General features: G+C 44.8%; 2 protein-coding genes across 9 annotated transcripts in view; both read left to right on the top strand.

Annotated features, from left to right (window-relative positions):
* The first annotated feature begins 1,854 nt into the window (after positions 1-1,854).
* Positions 1,855-14,150, top strand: kcng1 (potassium voltage-gated channel, subfamily G, member 1). The gene is made up of 3 exons (XM_019865726.1): positions 1,855-2,100; positions 9,776-10,607; positions 12,660-14,150. Exons 2-3 carry the CDS (start codon positions 9,831-9,833, stop codon positions 13,437-13,439), a joined length of 1,557 nt encoding a protein of 518 aa, XP_019721285.1. The 5' UTR covers positions 1,855-2,100; positions 9,776-9,830; the 3' UTR covers positions 13,440-14,150.
* Positions 14,151-15,426: 1,276 nt separating this feature from the next.
* Positions 15,427-22,625, top strand: part of src (v-src avian sarcoma (Schmidt-Ruppin A-2) viral oncogene homolog) — a 30,398-nt gene continuing 23,199 nt past the window's right edge. For 4 of the 8 annotated variants that reach the window (XM_019866135.1, XM_019866157.1, XM_019866139.1 and 1 more), the window contains exon 1: positions 15,428-15,810. The gene's annotated coding sequence lies outside the window, so the exon portion shown is untranslated. Of the gene's footprint in view, positions 15,811-20,409; positions 20,431-22,625 lie in introns of those variants that run through there. The other 4 variants (XM_019866118.1, XM_019866127.1, XM_019866167.1 and 1 more) reach the window with 3 other exon arrangements.

The following is a 22,625-nucleotide window of genomic DNA, read 5'->3' as shown; positions in this document are numbered from 1 at the left end:
CTGAGTCCTGGCTGGCCATATTCGGGCCGGAGTTGGAAATTGATTTCTGGCCCAAATACTTCACGCAAGAACTGGCCCTCATCTGGTTTGCCAGAGTCAAGCCAGTGCCTCCTTTGCCACGCCTGGGCCGTGTTCGGCCCACATGCGTTATGCCATTGCCGACACAAGGCCAGCTGTGCCGGCTTCATGCCGAATCCGGGCCAGATGCCTTTGCTGACTGGGAGGGATGTTTCAACTCAGGATGGGTATTAATGGATACAAATATCCTTAAGTGATAAATGTTATGCTGCATTAACAATAGATGTTTTTTTTTTTTTTTTTGCTGTTTCAAAAAATAATTCAATGATTTGTCTTTTACAGTAGATTATTCAAGTTAAAAAATGAATGAATATGAATTATTAAATATTTATATAATAGCTCAATGTAATAAAATATTGCAAGTCCAGGATACTAGTTATTGTTGACAAATATGATTAAGTCAAGCAGTCTCGTGACGATCTCTCCAGCAGGTTGGCATTTTGCGCACTAATTTCACCAGCCTGGGAACCTCACTCCAATTCTATTGCATCAGTTTAAATTTTGTGAGCTTTTATTCCAGTTTGTCCGTCCTACAATGATTTGCAATCATGTGATTAAATTAAATATCAAGGCTCGAAATATGTGGGGTTCGCATTGCAATTTGGAAGTCAAATTTCACATTTTGCGCCCCGTATCGACACATTGAAAATTGCGAGTGGGCGCAACGTGTTACGTCACTATGACGCAAAAGACCAGGGACGGAAGCTCAACTGATTGATCGATGACGCGAAAGATGGCAATCGTGCGGGAGCACTTCAGATGAACGAAAGATTAGTTTCAAGGGATCTTTATTTTAGTTTGAACATCTTCAAAACGTCTGGTGGTATCAGAAATAGTTGTCTTATTCCTTGTCAGAGAGTCTAAGATCACAGCACAAGTGTATTACAGTATGTCACGTACTAAAATGCACGCAACTCAAGTGAGGTTCCATAAATGCCGTTCATGCCTTTATGTTTTTGATACAAGAAATGCTCTTCAGTACAGCAAAAATATATTTTATCCAAATATTTGATTATTTGAATCAGTAGGATGGTTGAATGCTAAAATGTTAAATATCCACAGTGCCCCACTGTATTGTAATATTTTTATTGCTGAATAAAACCCTTGCTTCAGGTCCCTACTATTAACCATGAAAAAAATCCTCTTGAAATTACAAAATTGCTCTTCAAATTAAATAATTGATTAGCAAAAATGCTCCTCACAGAAAGAAAGTTATTTCGAGTCCTGAACATATCAAAATTCATTTTAACACATAGAAAATGATTTGGAAACATCCAATGGATACCGTAAAATCTTGTGAATAACACACACATCCATATCATTAGAACCTTGTGAAAATCAACCTTAACAGCAGTTTTTTCTTTGTACTTGTGTACAATACGGTGCCCCCAATTTGCTGGTATCCCATATCATCAATGTGAGCAAAGATGCCTCACAGGAAGGCCAGAATCATGAATTGACCCCAAAAGCATTGAAATGTAACACAAACCACTCAGTCAGCCCAAACATAGACCCATCGTCAGGATAGCCTGTAATTCACGTGGACACACGCTAGACATGCTGTCATTGTACATGCACCACTTTTTTCACTGACTGACTTGTCACGTGTGTTTACTTCCCATCAATACAGAGGTCACAGAACCCAAGAAGCATAAGTTTGGATGGAAATTGCACCGCTTGGTGAATTGGAACCGGTTAGTGTGAAGCCACAATTAAAAGCGCGTAATTATTCTTATTTATAAGGTGAAGCGGAAACAACTCTGCTCTGGAGAAAGGCGGTTGCCATGGATTTCTCTCCAAAAGCTTGCGGTTGAATGGCCCATCCCACTTCTGATGTCAGCGTTCGAGATAGGGAGAGAGAGTGTGAGAGAGAGTCGGGAGCTGAAGGGAAGGAGGTGGCTGGAGAGAGTGGAAGAAAGCCTGTTGCTCATCATCATCAACCAAGCTGCTGTTAAACATCCTTCCAGCTTCACTTCTCCACATCTTTGAGCCAATAAACAGCGGCTTGGAATCAAGATCACGGTGAGTATGTTTTGGGATTTTTTTTTCTAGATTTGTTTTTGGGTGGCGCTGGTCTTTAATCTCAGCCACATATTCTTGTGTCACATGGTTTGCCCTTGCAGCCAAAAGTTGATATGATTTGACTTTTTGGCACACGCCTGTTCCTCTCGGGGCAACGAGGAGGCTGCCCTGAGACGCAAAGTGACAGTGAATTTTTAGTGTGGCATCTGGCATGCCCTTTCCACATGATAGCCATTGCATACTGGATGCAGTTTACGCACACGCTATGGTAACACTTTAACCCGCATCTCATCTCACGGCGCTCAGTCATGATGCGCAGCCATTTGCCTACAAGGTTGACATGTTTGTACTCCTCCCTGAGTTGTTTAATCTGATTGTGTATTGCTGTGATTTGTCAGTGTCAGAAAGGCTTCATCGCCAAATTGGGTGGCTGTGTACTGAGTTTATACTGCAGTGGAACCCGTAATTCCACACAGTTCGGCGCTCAGCAACTCCCACACCGAAAAATGCAGTGGAATCAGTTCACTGCTATTCATAAAAACAGTGTAGCTTCACTTTCGGATGTGGACACCTTAATCTGAGGGTGGTCCTTCTTTTTGAATTTGTGTCATAAAACAGGCCCAAAAGGCTCTCAAGCAAACAAAGCAGTCATGCATAACAGTGGTTCAGTCGAGGGAGTTTTTTGTATCGGTATTTCTTTGTTCAATTTTCACATGAGACAATGTGCCTGCAGGTCCCAAAAAGTCTTACATTTGATTTTTCAAACTGAAGGCCTTCATTAAATCCTTAAAATGACCCTCAATCCTTCCTCGATAAAATGTAACACTGTTGTCCAATTATCAAAGTAGCTGACAAGACATTTCATTTTGTTGAGTATGGAGAACAGTCAGCGCGAGAGAAAAATATGAGCCCTGCCCCCATTCACACGTTTCCTCATTCTCTTATAGTGAATGCCTATGGAGTGGATTATTTTCATCGTTTCTGAGTGCTGGTGAAAAATGGCCGTTCCAACATTAGTCAGTTATTTACTGATTTCTCCAAAGCAAATTGATAGAATTGAAAATGCAAGCTAGTTTAAATAATTTTTGGGGGGGGGGGGACGAGGGGGGGCGGAAAATGAGCCATCCTGGCCACGTCGTCCCTTTAAAGCTATTCTTTTGGATGGCATTTGTCCACTTAAGAAAGAGCATGGGCTGGACTTTTAAGTCGGCGAAGCTCTCTGGAGAATTATTTGTTTTGTTACACCAGAGAGAAATCGAAGATGTGTCCTCCACCCCAAACACGCCTCTCAAAGTTTGAAGCAAAGATAGATGACACCCAATCGATCATTTGCTCTCCCTTCTGCAGGTAATTACGGCTATAATGGGACCAACTAATGACTTGTTCCAGTTTTAACAGCTAATAGTCATTGTCTGATTCCCATCTGTTAAAAAAAAAAAAAAAAGACAAAATTAAAATGTACTATTCCCAGTTGTTGTCACATGTGAGATGTCTTCCGTAGATATCCCCACATGCCATCAGTGCAGAGCTCTCAAACTCAACTTACAGTATGTGGGGGGCACTGCAGTTAAAGTTTGAGTGTGCCTGGGCTGCATCAGGTATTCCACAAAAGAAGGGGTTCAAGTATTCAAAAAAAAAAAGTTCATCTAATCTTGTCGATCTTTATTCATAAAAGTTCAGGACACTAATGTTGCTTCAGAATGTAAACAAGATTCTTGATTCTCCTTCAAATAAGAACTGGACTTAAGATAGCCTTCACCGGGTCACTGAGATTCACGCGTCCGACTTGAGTGCATCCAGTGTGGGATCAATTTCTGTTCAGGGGCATGGGTGCGAACTTGAGTGTGAATTGTTGTCTGTGTAAATGTGCCTTGTGTGTGACTGGCGTCTAGCCCAGGGTGTAGTCTGGCTCATTCAGCTGGGGTCAACTCCAGTTTACCTGTTACCCTGAAAAGCATAAAGTGTATTATGATGATTTCGCATCCATCAGTCTAAACAAAAGGTCCCTTTTGGTCCATTTTCCATCTCATTAACTCAAGTACTTTTGCCACTGAACCCTCGAAAAGTTTTTGGTTTTGTTTTTGTGTTTTTTTTTTTTTTTTGGTTTTTTTTTCATGAGCCAGTGCTCTGTACCGTCTGGCAACCCATCTCCTGGGACGGCTACTGAATTCTAGTGCACAGACCTTTAAAGGTTGCGTCCGCAATGATGGGGCATCTGGTCCTAAGTACGAGGTGGTGGCTGCCCGCAGACTCAACCCTTCAGGACAGGTATCACCCGTGAGGAAGTAGTTGTTTACACAGCTGGCAGCCATTAGGCCGCATGATTGCAGCTCGGCGGGAAACGGGGCATCTCAAGATGGAGTGAGAGAGCGAGAGAGCGAGAGCGAGAGAGAGAGAGAGAGAGAGAGAGAGAGAGATGCCAGCTTAATCAAGGAGGAGTTGAACTGTGTGAATGACGCCGTTTACACTATGTGAATTACTTCTACAATTTACAGAGCACAGTCCGATTATTGACTCCACCCATATGACGACCCTCCACCGTGAAGCCCCTTTTCTGTTACAGATGAGTTACTCACATGTTACCATTTTACCCTCGTATTGATTGTCATTGTCAGATCTGTTTCGTTGCGACCATCAGTAAGTTTTCAAATCAAATGTATCTTCTTTCTATGGCCAGTAGCCTTCATTTTTTTCTTTTTTTTTAAATTTCCATCTATCTATTGTTTATAGCGCTTATCTTGTTCACGGTGGAGGGTGACGTGAAGATCTAATTACTTTCGATGACACACAATTTAGATGTTTACGTTGAAATGTTCAAACTAAACCTATGGCATGGTACTTTAATTTGCATTAGGATGGGGGGGGCGGTTCTGTAATATAACATCGCAGCATCATGTCAAGCCACTCAAGTCGCTCACAATGACATACTGCTTTTGAATGGTCCTGAACCAGTCTCCCTTGTTGTATTTTCAAATAAAAACATAACCAACATTAAACTTAACATATGCCCATTTGGTTAGCTACACTGTGAAGCTAATGTAGCTTTCCTGCATCCGTGCGTTTCATAGTGACAGATGAAATTGGATATAATTGGATATTGCAGTTGTGTCACGATTCTCTTTTTCCTGTTTTATCAAAAACAGGCTTTTAACCCCAAAATAATGACCTCCCTGGCATAATACGGAATTGTATGTGTTTCGTTCCTCTCTGAAGTGTGCTTCAAGTCATAGCTCAAGTCAAAGTCAAAGTTCGTGCATTGAATACCAAGCCGGTATTAAGACGTTTTAGCCAAGCAAGTCTTAAATTTGGCAGTCAAGTCCTGTGGCTCAATAAATTTCAGGAGCAATATAAATAAGCTCGACAGTTATAGCAGACTGAAGCCAAAGGCGCTTTACACAGAGGTCCTGAAACACAACAGCAAAAGAGGTGTGAATTGTATCAGGGCGACTAGACTTTCCTTTTTTTTATTATTATTATTTTTTTTTAACGGTTGACACGTGTGTCACAGCGCACATGTGCTGTCTTGTACTTTGTTTCGAGTTGTTCAACTGTGACAAGATCATCTCACGTGCTGTGAGATTGTTCTAATTGAAATCTTTGTGCCTTAGCTAATGTAAAATTGGGAAACACCCCTCTATTGTACGGGTGTGCCTCCTGTTGTTGCCCGTTTCATTTATATGGGCGGTGAACGCATCCACTGTGGCTTACACACATCATCATTATCGCAAACATCGATGGACATCGTGGCGGACCACAAACAGTGTTAGAGAGTCACTTAGCTCCTTCAAGGCAACGACAACTACTTTCCGGCTTCACAACACAATAGAGGCATACGCGTTGGTCTTGACGTGAGGGATTCCTGCAGAAATTCCACGCAGGGGGTCTCTCCTTTTGGCCGATGGCGCTATCTCCAAATTCAACCTGATTTAAAGGGAGGAAGACGGTTAGAAATAGGGAGGTCAGCTCTCAACTTTGGCCTAATTTCTGGAAGCAACATCCTTTTAGAGTCCATTAGAGGACAGCGAGCGGTTAAGGCAACAGGAAGTGGAGGTTGGTGTGGCTGGGATGGTCATTTAACCTGAGGGACAAACCACGTTCCAGTTTCGGATGACATAACAAAACAAGAACTGTTGTGAGCAACAGACATGGCAAGAATAACAAAGCTGTGATAAATATGTTTCTGCCTCTTAGTTGCCACAAGCATACATGTGAGCCAAATGCAGATCCATGACTCATAGACAAATGGGAAAGAAATTTTCCATGTTCATGACTTCACTCCCACTGGCAAGAAACTCAGGAGCGTTTCATAGTCATTAATATTCGTCAAGAGGGCGGAGTGCCCTCTCCGGGTCGGGGATGAGATCTTGCCCCAAGTGGAGGAGTTTAAGTATCTTGGAGTCTTGTTCACGAGTGAGGGCAGGACGGGGCGGGTGATCGACAGGCGGATCGGTGTAGCGTCTGCTGTGATGCGACTTTGTATCGGTCTGTCGTGGTAAGAAGGAGCTGAGCCAAAGGGCGAAGCTCTCAATTTACCAGTCGATCTACGTTCCAACCCTCATCTATGGTCACGAGTTATAGGTCGTAACCGAAAGAACGAGATCCCGGATACAAACGAGAAAGCATCTAGCGAATGAACTGGTTGTTCTTAAACGTAGGTCATTATAATTCTTCATAGAGGAACATGGTGTGGTTTAAACCCGCTCAGGTTTTGCAGTCCTATTGAATAAAATGTTCTCCCTCATTCGTGGTGATGTCGAGGGCACTATGGGAAGCGCAACACAAGCCAGTGAGTCACCAGGCAATCTGGAGAACATGCCCCGCGGCCCGCCTGTGATCACGCTGGCACACTGAGAGGCCAGACCGCCGCCGATCTGGTGGAGGGAACAGCCCCGGTCGTCACCCTTGTTGCCTTTCATCCCGTGCTAGCACATTCGCTATTCTTCTGGCAAGAGAAAAAAAATGCTTCAGTGAGTGTGGAGAGGCAAAAGCACAGTCAGTTAAAATGAGGAATCAAACAGCCTGGAGGGGTTAAGTATGACTTAATGCAGCAGGAGAGTGGCGTAGGCCCGTGCACATCCATACTGGTGAAGCACTGTGGGCGTATCGATAACCTCTGCTGCACCAACACAAGTTCGAAAACCGGTGGACACTTTTATGCTGTGATTATTTTTGCTGATGTGAAGGCTTCGCATGCTGAGGAATAAGAGTTGTGTTTCATGAGCTCCTAGGCTGCGATTCGCACATGTCACAATTACTGTACTGTAGATACAAGGTGTGACAAAAGATATATTTCACATCCAAACTACAGCTTTCTTCCTTCAAAGTCAACTCCTTGGAGTAGAAAAGCCTCATGCACTCTCGTCTGAGAATCCTCCACATGTCACATTCATCTTGATATCTGCTTGTGGAAATTCTTCAGATCTATAAATACAGTTGAGTTGAGATCATCTCATTCTCATTGAGGCTGGTGCAAGCCTCGTTGCACGAACTGATTCCGCCTACTCAGAAACATCTCCCGAGACAAACAGTTCATCTTGAGGTCATGAACATCTTCAGAATGTATCCCCTTGATAAGCCCTTTGAGCTTGGGGAAGAGGAAAATAAATCACACGAAGGAAGGTTCAGGTGAGGAGAGAGGTTGCCCCAGCACGACGATGTTCTTCTCTGCCAGGAACTGTCAGATGCTCAGGGCATTGTGAGCAGGCGCGTTAATCATGGCGAAGCAGCCACAAGTTCTCCTGCCACAACTCTTGTCTTTTTGTTCTGTGCATTGAATGAAGCAAATGTCACAGGATTTCTTTTTACGTGTCCTTGTTGATCATCAGGACCTGTGACAAGAACTCGCCATGGACAACGCGCCCTCAAATCAAAGAATGTGGTCATCATGACTTTGAGCGTTGTTGTGCCAAACATTGGCGAAAATGAGTCTGACACGGTTTAAATTTGACATCGATGCGGTTTATTGTTTGCATTCAATAGCCGTTGAAAAGGCAATGACCGGGAAAAACGAGCAGATTTCAATTGAGTGTTATTGTGACATACATTCAACAGTCTTTCTTCAAGTACGTATCCAGTTCGTGGTTGCGATACGCCCATTTAACCCAGGGAAAATATCTGAACGGTGTCAGTGCAACTCCGTCTTGTGCAAAGCTCAAATTTTGCAGTAATAAATTGCTTCAATGAATTTTTTAAAGAAACTTAAGAACATTTTGGAACCGGAATGGCGCTGTGTTCGTGCACATTTCGTGAAAGATGGCTTCAGCAATACAATCTTTCACGTGCAAAAAATAAATTTCTGGGTTTTAACAGACACGGCATTGTATAAAATATTGTGATGCTGACAGTTTCAACGTCAAACTGGTTATATCTAGAGCTAATTTATACATATTTTTTTTCGTCTAAATATCTCCAAACGCTCAAAGGACTGTTGCCCTGTGAACACATAAAAAAAAAATCCTTATTTACTCCTTGACAAAATCAACTGAAAGTTATTTCGTTTTTTTTTTTTTTTGCTTTCCGATTAATCGATTTTCCGAGGTTTTAAAACCTCCTTGTCTGAGACGGATGATCTCTGCGGGTGGAACATTCCTGTGACAGTAATCAGAGTGTGACGGTGCAGGTGTCTAATAAGCACTCACTTCCTCACATTTCAGTCTTCGAATCTCACAGCTCGTTTTGGAAACAGCACAATTGTTTCTATAAGCAGATCCGAGCGCTGACATTTTAATTGCTGACAATCCAATGAAATTACTGGAGTTGATTTCATTTGCTCAGGCAGAAGTCCTTGATGCAGCACTGAATGTTCTTCGTCTTTTCCCCTCAGAACATTATGATTTTGGACATGGGTTTGTTTAAGTTGTTTTCACTGAACTTAATGTACAGTATGTGGGTGAAGACAATGAGTTTTTAGTCAACCTAATGTGTATTTTTGTAAACAATGAAGACAAGTGAGGTGACAGTTTCTTGGGGAAAATGAGTCTCGAACTAGTCTTTAATGTACCTGTACATGGTTTTAGAAAGAGAAAAGGCAATTTGGTTTTCTGTGAACTGTTTGCGTTGGGGGCAGGCTGGTGGTCCAGTGGTTAGCGCGTCGACCTCACAGTGCAGAGGTACCGGGTTCATTTCCAGCTCCGGCCTCCCTGTGTGGAGTTTGCATGTTCTCCCCGGGCCTGCGTGGGTTTTCTCCGGGTACTCCGGTTTCCTCCCAAATTTCCAAAACATGCGTGGCAGGCTGATTGAACACTCTAAATTGTCCCTAGGTGTGAGTGTGAACGCGGATGGTTGTTCGTTTCTGTGTGCCCTGCGATTGGCTGGCAACCGGTTCATGGTGTCCCCCACCTACTGCCCGAAGACAGCTGGGATGGGCTCCACCCCTCGCGACCCTTGTGAGGATAAAGCGGATCGGAAAATGAATGAATGAATGAATGTTTGTTTTGGTAAACATCTATTACAATTTAGAGCCTTCAATAAGGCTACCGTGATCTGTGTTTCTATAAACAAAGATCATTTCATTTTAATTGAGCCGAGCAAATGACAGTTATGTCATCTAGACACTTAACCACTGAGTCCTGATTACGTTGTTTCTGTAGTCTGGTAAACACCGAAGTCAACTTCGAGAACCTGAGCATGTTGTTCAAACAAAAGTCATGATTGGTCCGTTGATGTCCTTTCACAGGCGACAGCATACAGGTGACCGGCGGAGGCTCAGGCATGCGAGCAGACCAGTAACCATGACCCTGCTGGCAGGTGACGGCTCTGACTACGACTACAGCGCCCTGAGCTGTGCCTCCGATATCTCCTTCACCTCTCCACCCTTGCAGGAGCAGGAGGCTCGCAAGGGGGCCTTCTACAAGAGAGCGCAGCCTGCCCCCGAGCTTGCTCCCAGCCGTGACCCCGCATCACTGTCCAACAACCGCAAACTCCACGCCATTATCAATGTGGGCGGGTTGCGCTACCAGCTGCCTTGGACCACTCTGGAGGACTTTCCGTTGTCCCGCCTGGGCCAACTGCACCTGTGCACCAGCTTCGACGAGATCATGGGCATTTGTGATGACTACGACGTCACGCACAACGAGTTCTTCTTTGACCGCAATCCATGCGCTTTCCGCACCATCCTGACCTTCCTGAGGGCGGGCAAGCTTCGCTCCCTCAGGGAGATGTGTGCCCTCTCCTTCAGGGAGGAGCTGCTGTACTGGGGGGTCCCGGAGGAGAGCCTGGAGTGGTGCTGTCGCCGACGCCTGCTACAACGTCTGGAAGAGTTTGAGGCCATGGAGCGAGCTGCAGAGGAGGAAGATCTCCTGCAGGATTTGTCTGATACAGACAGTGGGGTTCGCACCGCGGAGTCCTGCTTGAGCTGCTTCATGGCCAAACTGAGGGACATGGTGGAGCGACCACATTCTGGACTCCCCGGGAAAATCTTTGCTTGTTTATCGGTGTTGTTCGTCACCATCACCGCTGTCAATCTCTCCATCAGCACCATGCCTGCCCTAAGGCAGGAGGAGGAGGCGGTGAGTATCCTCCAAATAATTCACTTTCAGAGTATGCTTATACCCCTTCCATGAGCTGTCACCTTATCGTGGTGGAGGGGTCTGTGTGCCCCAGGGTCTAAGTCCTTGGTGAGGAACCAGACAAACCACGGCTAAAAAAAACAAAACCACGATGAATAAAATTAATGGATATCGTTTTCCCTCGCCCGGACACGGGTCAGCGGGGGCCCCCTCTGGAGCCGGGCCTGGGGCTGGCACTTCTTGGCAAGCGCCAGGTGGCTGGGCCTGCAACCATAGGACGCAGGCCAGTCACAGCCCAAAGAGTTAACATGGCCCCCCCTTTCCTGGGCTCACCACTTGTAGGAGGGGATTAGGGGGTCTGGTGCAAAGAGAGCTGGGTGGCCGCCGAAGGTTGGGACCTTGGTGGTCTGAACCACGGCTACACAAGCCAGCTCTCGGGACTTGGAATGTCACCTTTCTGGCAGGTAAGGCGCCCGAGCTCGTGTGTGAGGTTGAGAAGCTACAAATAGACATAGTATAGTCAGATTCGCCTCCACACGCAGCTTGGACTCTGATACCATTCCTCTTGAGAGTGGTTGGCCTCTCTTCCACTCTGGAGTTTCCCACAGTGAGAGGTGTCAAGCAGGTGTGGGCATGCTAATTGCGCACCGACTCAGTGCCCGTACATTGGGGATCACCCCATGGCATGACAGGGTAGCCTCCGTCCGCCGTTGTTTGAGTGCCCATCCTTTTTGGGATCCTTGGAGGGTGTGCTTGAGAGCGCTCCCACGTGGGGACTCCCGCATTCTACTGAGGGACTTTTGTGTGTCTGTGATCATTCAGGTGTTTGTGCCGTTCAACTTTGATGATTGTTTTGAGTTAATGTGTGAAGTCGGAATGCTACTTATATGATATCAGCTCTGCATCTATTTTGGAAGCATGGCACGATTTTGCCCACACCGGTGTACAGTGCAGTATTCAGTACTGTAGTGGATTGGCTAAGTCCAAGAACCATCTGCCCCAATGTTTTGATATCAGCTCCCTGTTGGTAATTTTACTGAGGTTTGTCTGTGATTTTTTTTTTTTTTTTGTCTAAAAACTGGGCAACACAGTGGTATCCTGGTTAGCATGTCTGCCTCAGTGGTCCAAGTTTTAGGGTTCAAATCTGAGCTCTGGTCTTCCTCTCTGGAATTTGTATGTTCTCCCCATTTTTGCGTGACTTTTCTTCTAGCACTTACATCTTCCTCCCACATGCCTAAAACATATTAGGTTGGTTTGAAGTGAATAAATTGTCCATAGTTTAAAGTGTCAGCATAAAGGACTGTGCCAAGACATTGGCTGGCAGGCACCAGCACAGGTATTGCAGGTGCTTAATTTAAAAAAAAAAAAGGGCCACTCATCACCAAAATTATTGATAAAATTAAGAAAAAAGAAGTCCATCCATTTTTGGTAACACAATCAACACAACGAAAATGAATGTAAGCTCCAGTAGGCATAAAAAGTCTACACACCCCCTGTTCAAATGTGAGGCTTTTGTAAAATGAGAAAAAAAACATGAGATCAGTCTTTTAGCAAGGGCAGGTAGAAAATCAAATTAAAATAAAATGGAATTACAACGACACCTGCAGGCTCTTGCTGGAAAGGTCAGGAGAAGCCGACCAGAACATCTGACTTCTGTTTGGTGTGATTCAGATGCATGAGTTTGAATGTGATTGGCTATTTCTGAACGCATCCCCTGTTATAAGAGGTTGTGCGCAGTTGTGCAATTCCCCCTTTTTGAAAAAAAATCACTTATGTTAAACCGATTACAGGTGACATAAGTGGTGGAAATAGTTTTTAATTGATCAAGATGTCTTTTTTTTTTTTTTTATAATCTGCCGTTTCAAGAGGGTGTATGGACTTTTTGATATTGTCTGTATAATGGTTTGTCATGTGAACTACCTAGTAAAATTATTCCTCATTTGTCTTAATTGTAATATAAAACTCGATGAAGGCTCACCATTGTAACTTTAACAATGCGGTATCCCCCCTGATGGTTACTAAGCAACAGTTGCGGCTTCTATCTTTGAACAGGGCACATGTTCCCAGATGTGCTACAACATCTTTATCGTGGAGACGGTGTGCGTGGCCTGGTTCTCCCTGGAGTTCTCCCTGCGTTTCATCCAGGACCGCTCCAAGCTGACCTTCCTGCGACAACCCCTCAACCTCATCGACGTGCTCGCCATCCTGCCCTACTACATTACGCTGCTTGTGGACACCACCTCCAAGGGCGAGAGGCGCCCCAGCTCGGGCAGCAGCTACTTGGACAAAGTGGGCCTTGTGCTGCGCGTGCTACGAGCTCTGCGCATCTTTTATGTGATGCGGCTGGCTCGCCATTCCCTGGGCCTGCAGACTCTGGGGCTGACTGCCCGCCGCTGTACGCGCGAGTTCGGCCTGCTCCTGCTCTTCCTGTGTGTGGCCATCGCCCTCTACTCCCCGCTGCTCTACCTGATCGAGAACGAAGTGGCGGCTACGCAGGAGTTCACCAGCATCCCCGCCACCTACTGGTGGGCGGTCATCACCATGACAACGGTGGGCTACGGCGACATGGTGCCACGCAGCATTCCGGGTCAGGTGGTTGCCCTGAGCAGCATCCTGAGTGGCATCCTCCTGATGGCTTTCCCCGTCACCTCCATCTTCCACACCTTCTCACGATCCTACGTGGAGCTCAAGCAGGAGCAGCAGAGGATCCTGCAGAGGAGGACGCACTTCATGCTGCACGGTCATATGACTGACCTGGGGAGCGATCTCTCCCTGGAGAGCGACATGCTCTTCCCCATCGGGCCGTCCGACACCCGGGACTTGGATGACTAAAAGCCTTAACACGCATGGACAAAATGGACAAGAGGTCTTCCCAGAGATGCAGCCCTTCCGTGTAGCATCGAACGTGTGGACAAACGTGGAAAGAAGAAAGAATTTATATGTGGATGAAGTATCATTTACCTTCAATTATGGCTCTAGGCTTCACACGGGTTGTACGTTTCTAGTTTCATGATCATGCAACACTCATTTGGAAAATAAAGGTAAAACTCCCCAATGAGGCCTGACATCTATGAGATTGAATACAAGAGCTGTCAAAAATATCAAAGTTCAGCATTTATTTCTGTATTTATTTACTACAGTAGTGGTGAGGTGTTAATTTATTTGTCTTTAAATATGCCCTGTCATTTTCCTGAGTTGAAGCTTGAGGTGGCTGTTTGAGGTTTGATATTTATGTGTTCATCTCTCCGGGTAATGGAATCTGTTACAGTTCAGGTCGCTGTTTGTGTAAATGTGGTATTTTTGTAAAGACAGCCCCTTTTGACACAGCTCATGAATTGAAATGCATTTGATGCAGGTCTAGGCGTACAATTGTAACAGCTTACCAATATGAAATAGTAACAATCGTTCCTCTGCTACTTGAGGATTCATATGCAATTTTTCACAAGTGATGGTCATTTTGCAGATTACTGTTGTTATCGTTATTGTTGCCATTGTTGTACATCACTCTTTCCGACTGTCGGCTTAAAGTGGATTTTCAACTTCTTTTGCACTGTCCTTTTTCCCCCCATTCTTTTCATTCATGTGAACAGGGGTCTTTGAGGGAAGTGAACGTTCATTCCAAACATTCTAGAACTGGCTCACGCACTACGAATGTAGCCCTTGCACCATGTTGGTGACCCCTGATTTAGAGTCTTCAAGGAACATGTATGTTTTCGGGACGCGAGAGCAAGACCGAGAACCTGTAGAAATCCCATTCAAGCATTAGAATACCGTCACCTTCAAATAATTGCCTGCGTCATTTTTTTTCAGAAAACATGAAAAACTGAACCACATTCTGATTATCTTTTATGTATTAATAATTTCATTTCAGGCCTAGAATTGAATGATCTGTTTAACTAAGGCTAATGCCCGTTTTAAAAGAGGTAGCCAGTTGAAGAGATGTTTAAGGCAAAAAAATCAACTTTGTCATAATTTGACTGAGACCATTATTTTAAGAGGCTGACGAGATAAAAACTTCACAAAGGAAGGCCGAAGCTAAGATGTGAATGCTGAACTTCAGAACAGTGAGGCAGATTTGAAAATACAAAAAGAAAAATTAACACATAAACTGTACCAGCATCATACTTAGGGACCATGCTGACTATTATGTCCCGGGAGAATTTCGGAAGAGTCGCTGATGGTGTAGTGGTATTTGTGTGCGGGCTATGTGGGATCGGTTCCAACTCAGTGGCGGTGTGCATGTGGGTGTGTGAATGGTCGTTTACAGCCTGCGACTGTCTGGCGACCAGTTCAGGGTGTTGTCTACCTTCCGCCCGAAGTTAGCTGAGATAGGCTGGCTCCCCGCGGCCCTGTTCAGGATAAGCGGTGTTGAAAATGGATGGATGGATGGAGAATTTCACATTTAAGTGAGATTTTGATTAGGTGTACTGCTACTGAACAGGAGATGGCAGTGTTGTACAATATTACATCATTGTACGAGACAGTATTATTAAAACTTGACAAATACTTGTTCACCCACTCATGAGGAAATGTTAACTGCATTTAACCTTTGTTTTTATTATAACCAGTTATTCCTAAAATGACATTTGAAATAGTAATACGTAAAAGTAAAGTAATTATTGAAAACTACTGTTGTCCCATGAGAATAACAACAAAAAAACTTTTCCATTGTCGTCATTTTGGCTTTGCAGGTGGATGGGGTCCCCCTGACTGTCCACAGCCGTCATTAAACGCAATGAGGGGTTAATTTATGTATAAGAGTTTCCACCAATCAATGCTCGCCAGTCTGTTAAGGCCACGCCCCCTACCCTGCAAGCTCTGTCACATCCCGGTGTTTTGAACCCAACTGGCTCTTCTTGGGCTCACACGGAGGTGTCTCTGCATGAAGGCAACGCTTCTTGTGAGGGACGTGTTTTTCTTTTTTTTTTCTGCGTGAAAAATGTTTGCGCCGAGTGGGAGCTTCCCTGCGGTATGACCTCGGCTCACCGGCGTCCCCTCGTCGACTTTCAATCGTGGCACGGACGGAGTGTGGCTGTTGTTCGTCCCCCATCCACTCAGCCACTCCAAAAATAAGCTACATTTGAGGAGCTAGGGCGTTTTGGGTCTCTCTTTTGCTCGCTCTCCTACGTGCACATTGATGTTTTGACTTGAAGACGTGACTGGAACCAGAAGAGACCACCTCATACCTCCACGAGTGGGTTGGGTGAGTAAACTTGCGCTTGTGTTCTTACTGGCGCCAGATAGTCACTGCGTCAAAAAAAAAAAAAGTGGATCCAACTAGCTACACTTAATTACCAGTTAGCAAAAATAGGGATTACTGTATATTATTTCTCTCGTGTTGCGTTTTAATTCTCAAACCACACACTGGATCCTCGTAGTGGGTACTCGGTTGAGCTACATTTCACGGTTACGTAATTAAAACGTCATCACGCATCATTGGAGGGCACGCTCAGTTATTGCCGGACTTACTGGTTTTCCATGTGACGGTGTTTGTCATGCATTACTTTAATTATGACATGACTACCGATTAATCTTAGGTTAGTGACAAGTTAAGCACCTAGGTTAGTGACAAGTTAAGCACCTTCCGACGGAATGCACACATTTTGCGTTACATCTCAGCCGAGGGAACGGAGAAAAACCTATGATCCCCTGTATTTATGATTATCTTTGATAATTTTGAGTCTGACGCCGTACTCCATTAACAAGTAGACTTTGAAATACTGGAAAACTGCACACGCTTCACTTATAATAATAATAATAATGAAATAGTGACCCGTGTCCTGAAAAAACGTTCAAGTACACAATTAGTTTTCTTACCATTGGGCTGAAGAACAGCCACACACAGTAAATCATCTCCTCAGTTTTATAATGTGCTGTGGAATCGCTTAAATGAAATACCCTGATGAAATTAAAATTAGTCTAATCTTCGGAAGCTACAAAATTAGCGATGCACATCTTTTGCTTAATCTTTGGCTTTTGGGGACTTTTTTTGGAACACTTATTCCAAAAGAAGGAGCAGCCTCAACACCATTTTAAGAGAACAATGTACACAATTAGTTAAGTGATGCAAGCAGTTTCATCCTATAATAGGATTATTTTTATTTACATATTTTTCATTGAGGCAAAACAAAAAGGTCCCAAATTCAGAGGAAAAAAATGAAGGGCTAGCGTCCTGTAAAAAAAAATCTGTCTCCGGTTTTAGAGGTTCCGAAGTTTTTATTGAGTTTCTTTGCTTTGCACATACTTTGTAGGAAGATAGCACTAATGTTATATTATTTATTATGGGACACATCAAATTTATGTTCAAGTCTATTTTAGTTCCTCAAGATAAAATATACTGATGTGACCCAAAGAGTAAATTATTCGATTTCAAAGTGCAAAATTAGAACCTTCAAGAGTGTCTAAAATCCCTTTTAATTTTGGGAAATTTTGGACAACTTTGTGGGAACGGTTTAGGGAAAGCCCTTTTGTGTTTCCATTTCACAAGACAAGGTCCGCCAATTCATGCTTGCTTGACTTTGATGTTCAGGAACAAGCCCATCAAACATATTTTCCCCTCTCAACTCTCACACTGGTGACCTCTGACATCAGAAAAAAATCCCACAGTCACACTCCAACATATTTTCCCATTCATACTAAAATCTTCAGAGGAGCAACTCTATTCTCCCTTCTTGTAGATGCGCCAAAACCTTGTTTTTTTTGTTTTTTTTTTTCAGTTAGTTTCATGCCCTTTAGTTTTGGGAGAGGCTGCTTTAAGTCATTCCGAGTCCATTTTTCCTTCCTCAAACTGTTCAAACACAGTTGTCATGCAGCCACGATTAATGTCTTCCATGGAGTGTGACTCCAAGGGCGAAATATTGCCTTTAATGTGGCGCTCATGGAAACAACAAAGTTTGCCCAGACGTCCTTTGTGTAATCGCGCGCCCTGTAATTTGTGGAAGGATGGCCGCGGCGGTGGGCGTGCACATCCTCGATGAGCCAACCTGGTTTAGCGACTTCGGAACGCATTCGAAAGCTTTCGGACGTCCACCCGCCCTGAAAACGTGTTTTTCCCTCAATAATCCTCTTGCAAATGTGATCCTTTTTTTTTCCTTTTTTTCCAGTGACACATCAGAGGAGTGTCAATACATTTTCAATCATCATGGAAGCACCGGTCCATCTGCGTTTCAGTAGTGCATTAGACTAATCCTCCACAGATTATGTCAGTATTTATTTTTGTGTTTTCTACACAGAATTAGGGATTTTTGGCAACAGGCAAACACATGTCCTAAAATGTCGTGTTGAGCGTTTCTCAATGTACTGTTAGATGCTTCATTGTGCACATGTTGCTCTTTCCTAATGCTCCTTGGAATTCAATGAATGCCATGCAGTGAAAAGCCTCGAATGGAGATCGGTGGGAAGGGGCTCTCAGGACTGAAATTCCTGCTAATTGGCAGCATGGCTTTGGACTGGAGCCTTTTGTTCCTCGGCCTGCCTGTCAGGGTGATACACTGGGTCTGGCTGGCATCAATGTGCCACTTGTTTCCACAGCCATCCGGGCCCTGCGGCTACAGGACAAGTCACTTCCACTTTCAAAATTGTCCTTGTGCACTTACTCCGAGAGGCGGAAATGGGTTCATTTTGGGTTGGCCGGGCAAAGACTTATTCTCATGTCGAGCGAAGTCGCATCACAAAACATTGCACACACCGTCCTCACGGAACGTAAAATCAGGAAGCACGCTGGTATTCATCTCATAATAACAAGATATTTTAAGATATTTTATATGAAACGTAATTTCGGCCCGTGATAGCATTGTTGTCTATTTCTTCGGAAGTGTAACATGGGAGCGCAATGGTGGAGTATGTACACATGAAAGGGAGCAGATGTGAAATGTGAAACATGAAATGCGTTCAAGTCAAGGTCAGTTTAAAGCGGGACTACTTTGTGATCATTCCCCCTGTGGATTTCATAGTTGTGAAGTGAGTGTACTTTAGCCGACGGCTTGCTGAGATCATCATTTGATCCCGCCGGTGTCCCACTTTCCTTTCGGTCAAATGAGGAGTAATTGGCACGGAGTTCGGAGGACATATTGTATTTGTTTCTCATGTTATAACCTGGAGGGAGCTTGTTTTTTCAGAGGAGAGCAGGCAGACCTCTCTAAACAGACATGGGCTCTTAACACAATATTCTTTTTTTTTTTTTTGGGGAGGTGGGGTACATAGATAGATATGCTGTATTTGTACTGTATCTATCGGTCTATATAATAGTACCTTTTTGTGTTTACCCATAAGATCTGCGGTGTACTGTGAACAAAGCGGGGCTGTGAAAATGCTGCCCATTACAGGCGCAAGACACAAGCGCCCCCGGAGCTGTCCAGCAACGACAGTCAAATGGCGCCGACATTCCTCCCAATCAAAAACAGTGCTGGCATACCCATGCTGCCGAGAAGGCAAAACCACCAAGCACCGAGTCTCCTCCTTGATGAATGTCGTGGCCAAAAAATGCTGAAAACAGTCCACATCAGGTCCACACGACGTAACAACAAACACAAAGTGACAAAACAAACAGAAAAACAACAAAAAAAGCAAGGCTCATGAGAGCACTTGCAGATGGCTGCCTACTCGGGCGCCATCTTGGACTTCTACTTTCTGTGCGATAGACCACACAGGCATAAAAATTGGATATTTTCCGTCGGCACGCCTGAGAATGTCTTGCGGCACACCGGTGTGCCGCGGCACAGGGGTTGAAAAACACTGCCGTAGTCGATTGGGGGGCCCCCATAATTTTTTATGTGGCAGATAGTGAACAAATGATGTTCCAGTTTTGGTCCTAATTAGTAACTGGTCATGAAAACACCAACACCACCTGTTCACCCCTCGCCCAACTACTCAAACTTGCTTGTGTTGATTGTTGCTGTTGTTGAGCAGATATGTGTTGGGTAGAAGTAGAGAGAGGAAAAAAAAACTCTTTGCGTAGCTGTGATCAGTCGGGCACTCTCCGTTTTGCCCGACACCACGTAAAGTTGGTCCCCAAGTCATGCTTGCTTCTGTTGATGTGCCAGTGGCCTACTTTTGTTGTAGTTTATACAGATGTTTCTCCTTGACGTTTCTGTCCATATCGCCATCATTTACAGGCCCACTCAAGTTCCAGCAGCTGTCAAAAGGCCCATTTAGCGATTGCACTCGTATTTCTCGACATGAACTTGACTGGGTGTACTTTATTTTGCTCCACTTGGTTCGTGTTTTTGAAGATAGACATTTAGCTAATAGCTTCGGACTCTCTTACCTTTCTGCCCTTTGCTGTGGGTGTCTTGTTTGCATTCACGTGTGTGTGTGACATCAGTTGCTGATGTCTGTGTCGCAATGACAATGTGCATCCAATCTGTTTGCTTAACCTGGAGTCATTTTCGCGGGCATCCCAAGTCACATTTGTGTCGATTGTCATTGAGGCCTGATTCTGATGACATTTGCTGACATTCAGCAAACAGGAGCACACGAGGGGAAAAAATTAAAACCACTTGTTCTGTAAATCTAGTCAACCCGTGAATTGTCAGGTTGCGTGCCTTGATTGGCAAGGTAGTGAGTCTCACGCTCACTACCCGAATGCCACGCCACAAAAAAAAAAAAAAAAAAAAAAAAAAAAAAAAAAAAAAGTGTGAGCCCGCACAGCAGTCAAGTCAGCAGCTCCGGCATTTGAATGGACTATCTGATAGATGTTTGATGGAGACAAACAGTGGAGGACTTGTGTCCATCCCAGCATCCCTGGCCACTTCCTGTCCCGCAGCGTTGGGAATGGGCCATGGGTGACAGAGGCCACTCATCTCCACTCAATCCATCCTCTGTGGTAAAGCGATCACCTTGGTTCCCATTGCTCCGTGGGGCTCAGTGACAGGAAAAGGCGCGTTTAGCACGAAGAAAGATGCCTCTGTGTCGCTTTGTGGAGCTGCAGCTGGACAAGTTCGGTCAGGATGATGACATGTTCATGCATGAGGTTGTGCATCCTTCTTGGCCCGTGCAGTATTATGTAGTCCATGCTGATTAAGAATTTAATGCTGACCAATGGTCATAAAATGTGCGTAGCAATAGAAATGTATCTCAATTTGCCTTTCCAGCTCATGAAGTCAGCAGGTTTATGTTGTCTAAAGGTTGTCTCAAGGTTAAACGAAACTTCATCCATCCATCCATCCCATTTTCTACCGCTTATTTGGGGTCGGGTCGCGAGGGCAACAGCATTAGCAGGGAAGCCCAGACTTCCCTCTCCCCAGTTACTTCTTCCAGCTCTTCCCGGGTGATCCCAAAACATTCCCAGGCCAGCTGGGAGACAGTCTCTCCAGCATGTCCTGGATCGTCCCTGGGGCCTCCTCCTGGTAGGACCTGCCCGGAACACCTCACCAGGGAGGCGCCCAGGAGGCATCCTAATCAGATGCCCGAGCCACCTCATCCGGCTCCTCTCGACATGGAGGAGAAGCGGCTCGACTCTGGCTCCCTCCCGGATGACCGAGCTTCTCACCGTATCTCTAAGGGAAAGCCCAGACACCCTGCGGAGGAAATTCATTTCGGCCGCTAGTATTCGGGATCTCGTTCTTTTGGTCACGACCCATAGCTCGTGACCATAGGTGAGGGTAGGAACTTCGATCAACCGGTAAATTGAGAGCGTCATCTCTTGACTCAGCTCATTCTTCACACCACAACAGACAGATACAAAGTCCGCATCATCACAGACGCTGCACCAATCCGCCTGTCGATCTCCCGCCCCCTCCTGCCCTCACTCGTGAACAAGACCCGAGGACACTTAAACTCCTCCACTTGGGAAAGATCTCATCCCCAATCCGGAGAGGGCACGCCACCCTTTTCCGACTGAGGACCATTGTTTCAGATTTGGAGGTGCTGATTTTCATCGCAACCATTTCACACTCGAACTGCTCCAGTGAGAGTTTCACATCCTGACTTGAAGAAGCCAACAGCACCACATCATCTGCAATAAGCAGAGATGCAATAACAAGGCCACCAAACAGGACGCCAGCAACACCTCGGCTGCGCCTAGAAATTCTGTCCATAAAGGTTATGAACAGAATCTGTGACAAAGGGCAGCCTTGGCGTCGTCCAACCCTCATTGGAAACGATTCCGACTTACTGCCGGCAATGCGAACCAAACTCTGACATTGGTGGTATAGGGACGGAACAGACTCTATCAGGGGGTTCTGTACCCCATACTCCTGAAGCACCCTCCACAGAATCCCCGAGGGACTCAGTCGAATGCCTTCTCCAAGTCCACAAAGCACCTGTAGACTGGTTGGGCGAGCTGCCATGTACCCTCGAGGACCCTGCAAAGGGTGTCGAGCTGGTGCTCTGTTCCACGGCTGGGATGAAAACCATAGTGCCCTACCTGAATTTAAGACTCGACTTCCCGGGAGAAGATGCCGGTTGATCTTTTATTCATTTTATTATTTGAAGAACCCTTAATGCCCATTTGTCAATTTGCAAGGTCATCAATAATTGGTTAGTCCTGAAATCCAACGTAGTGCCATGCATGGTCATGCCACCTTAAATCTATACATCATCAACTCTCAGCTTGTCACTCTGTCGGTTTTGCTGGTTTGAATATTGAAATGGAGACTTGCTAAAACAAAGGGACAGTTTAAAGACAGATAAGGTGAAATCCCTTATGGAAATGAAGAAGGACAACATGTACACATCTAGAAAAAATTTGAATGCCATTCTTGGTCTAAGCTCTCGCTGAGAACTAGTACTTTTTCAGAAATCTTGATACAGTTTTATCCCTGTCACTTATTATTCAAATGGACAGTTTTTGTTTTTTACAACTACTGTATATTACTGGTATTATTATTTTTATTATTGCAAGGCAATAAAAAAAAAATTATACAGCAGCGGTCCAGGACCATTGTATAGCATATGTTGACGGTCGTATAATCAGGCCTTAACCTTAACTCTTGTTCTTGCATCGTTTTCTCTGTGAAGGATTTGCATTGCAAGCAGCTCACCTATGTGGCTCTGAACACATGTTGGGTTGACAGACTC

Source organism: Hippocampus comes, unplaced genomic scaffold (genome assembly GCF_001891065.2).
Source record: "Hippocampus comes isolate QL1 unplaced genomic scaffold, H_comes_QL1_v1.1 scaffold409, whole genome shotgun sequence".
NCBI lineage: Eukaryota > Metazoa > Chordata > Actinopteri > Syngnathiformes > Syngnathidae > Hippocampus > Hippocampus comes.
Note: the sequence above shows the minus strand (reverse complement) of the source record. Positions and strands in the feature narration are given on the sequence as shown.

Excerpts from the sequence above, each read along its gene's own strand:
- kcng1 (XM_019865726.1), top strand. The coding sequence starts at position 9,831 with ATGACCCTGCTGGCAGGTGACGGCTCTGACTACGACTACAGCGCCCTG. Across the intron at positions 10,608-12,659 it reads TAAGGCAGGAGGAGGAGGCG|GGCACATGTTCCCAGATGTG; the intron begins GTGAGTATCCTC and ends ATCTTTGAACAG.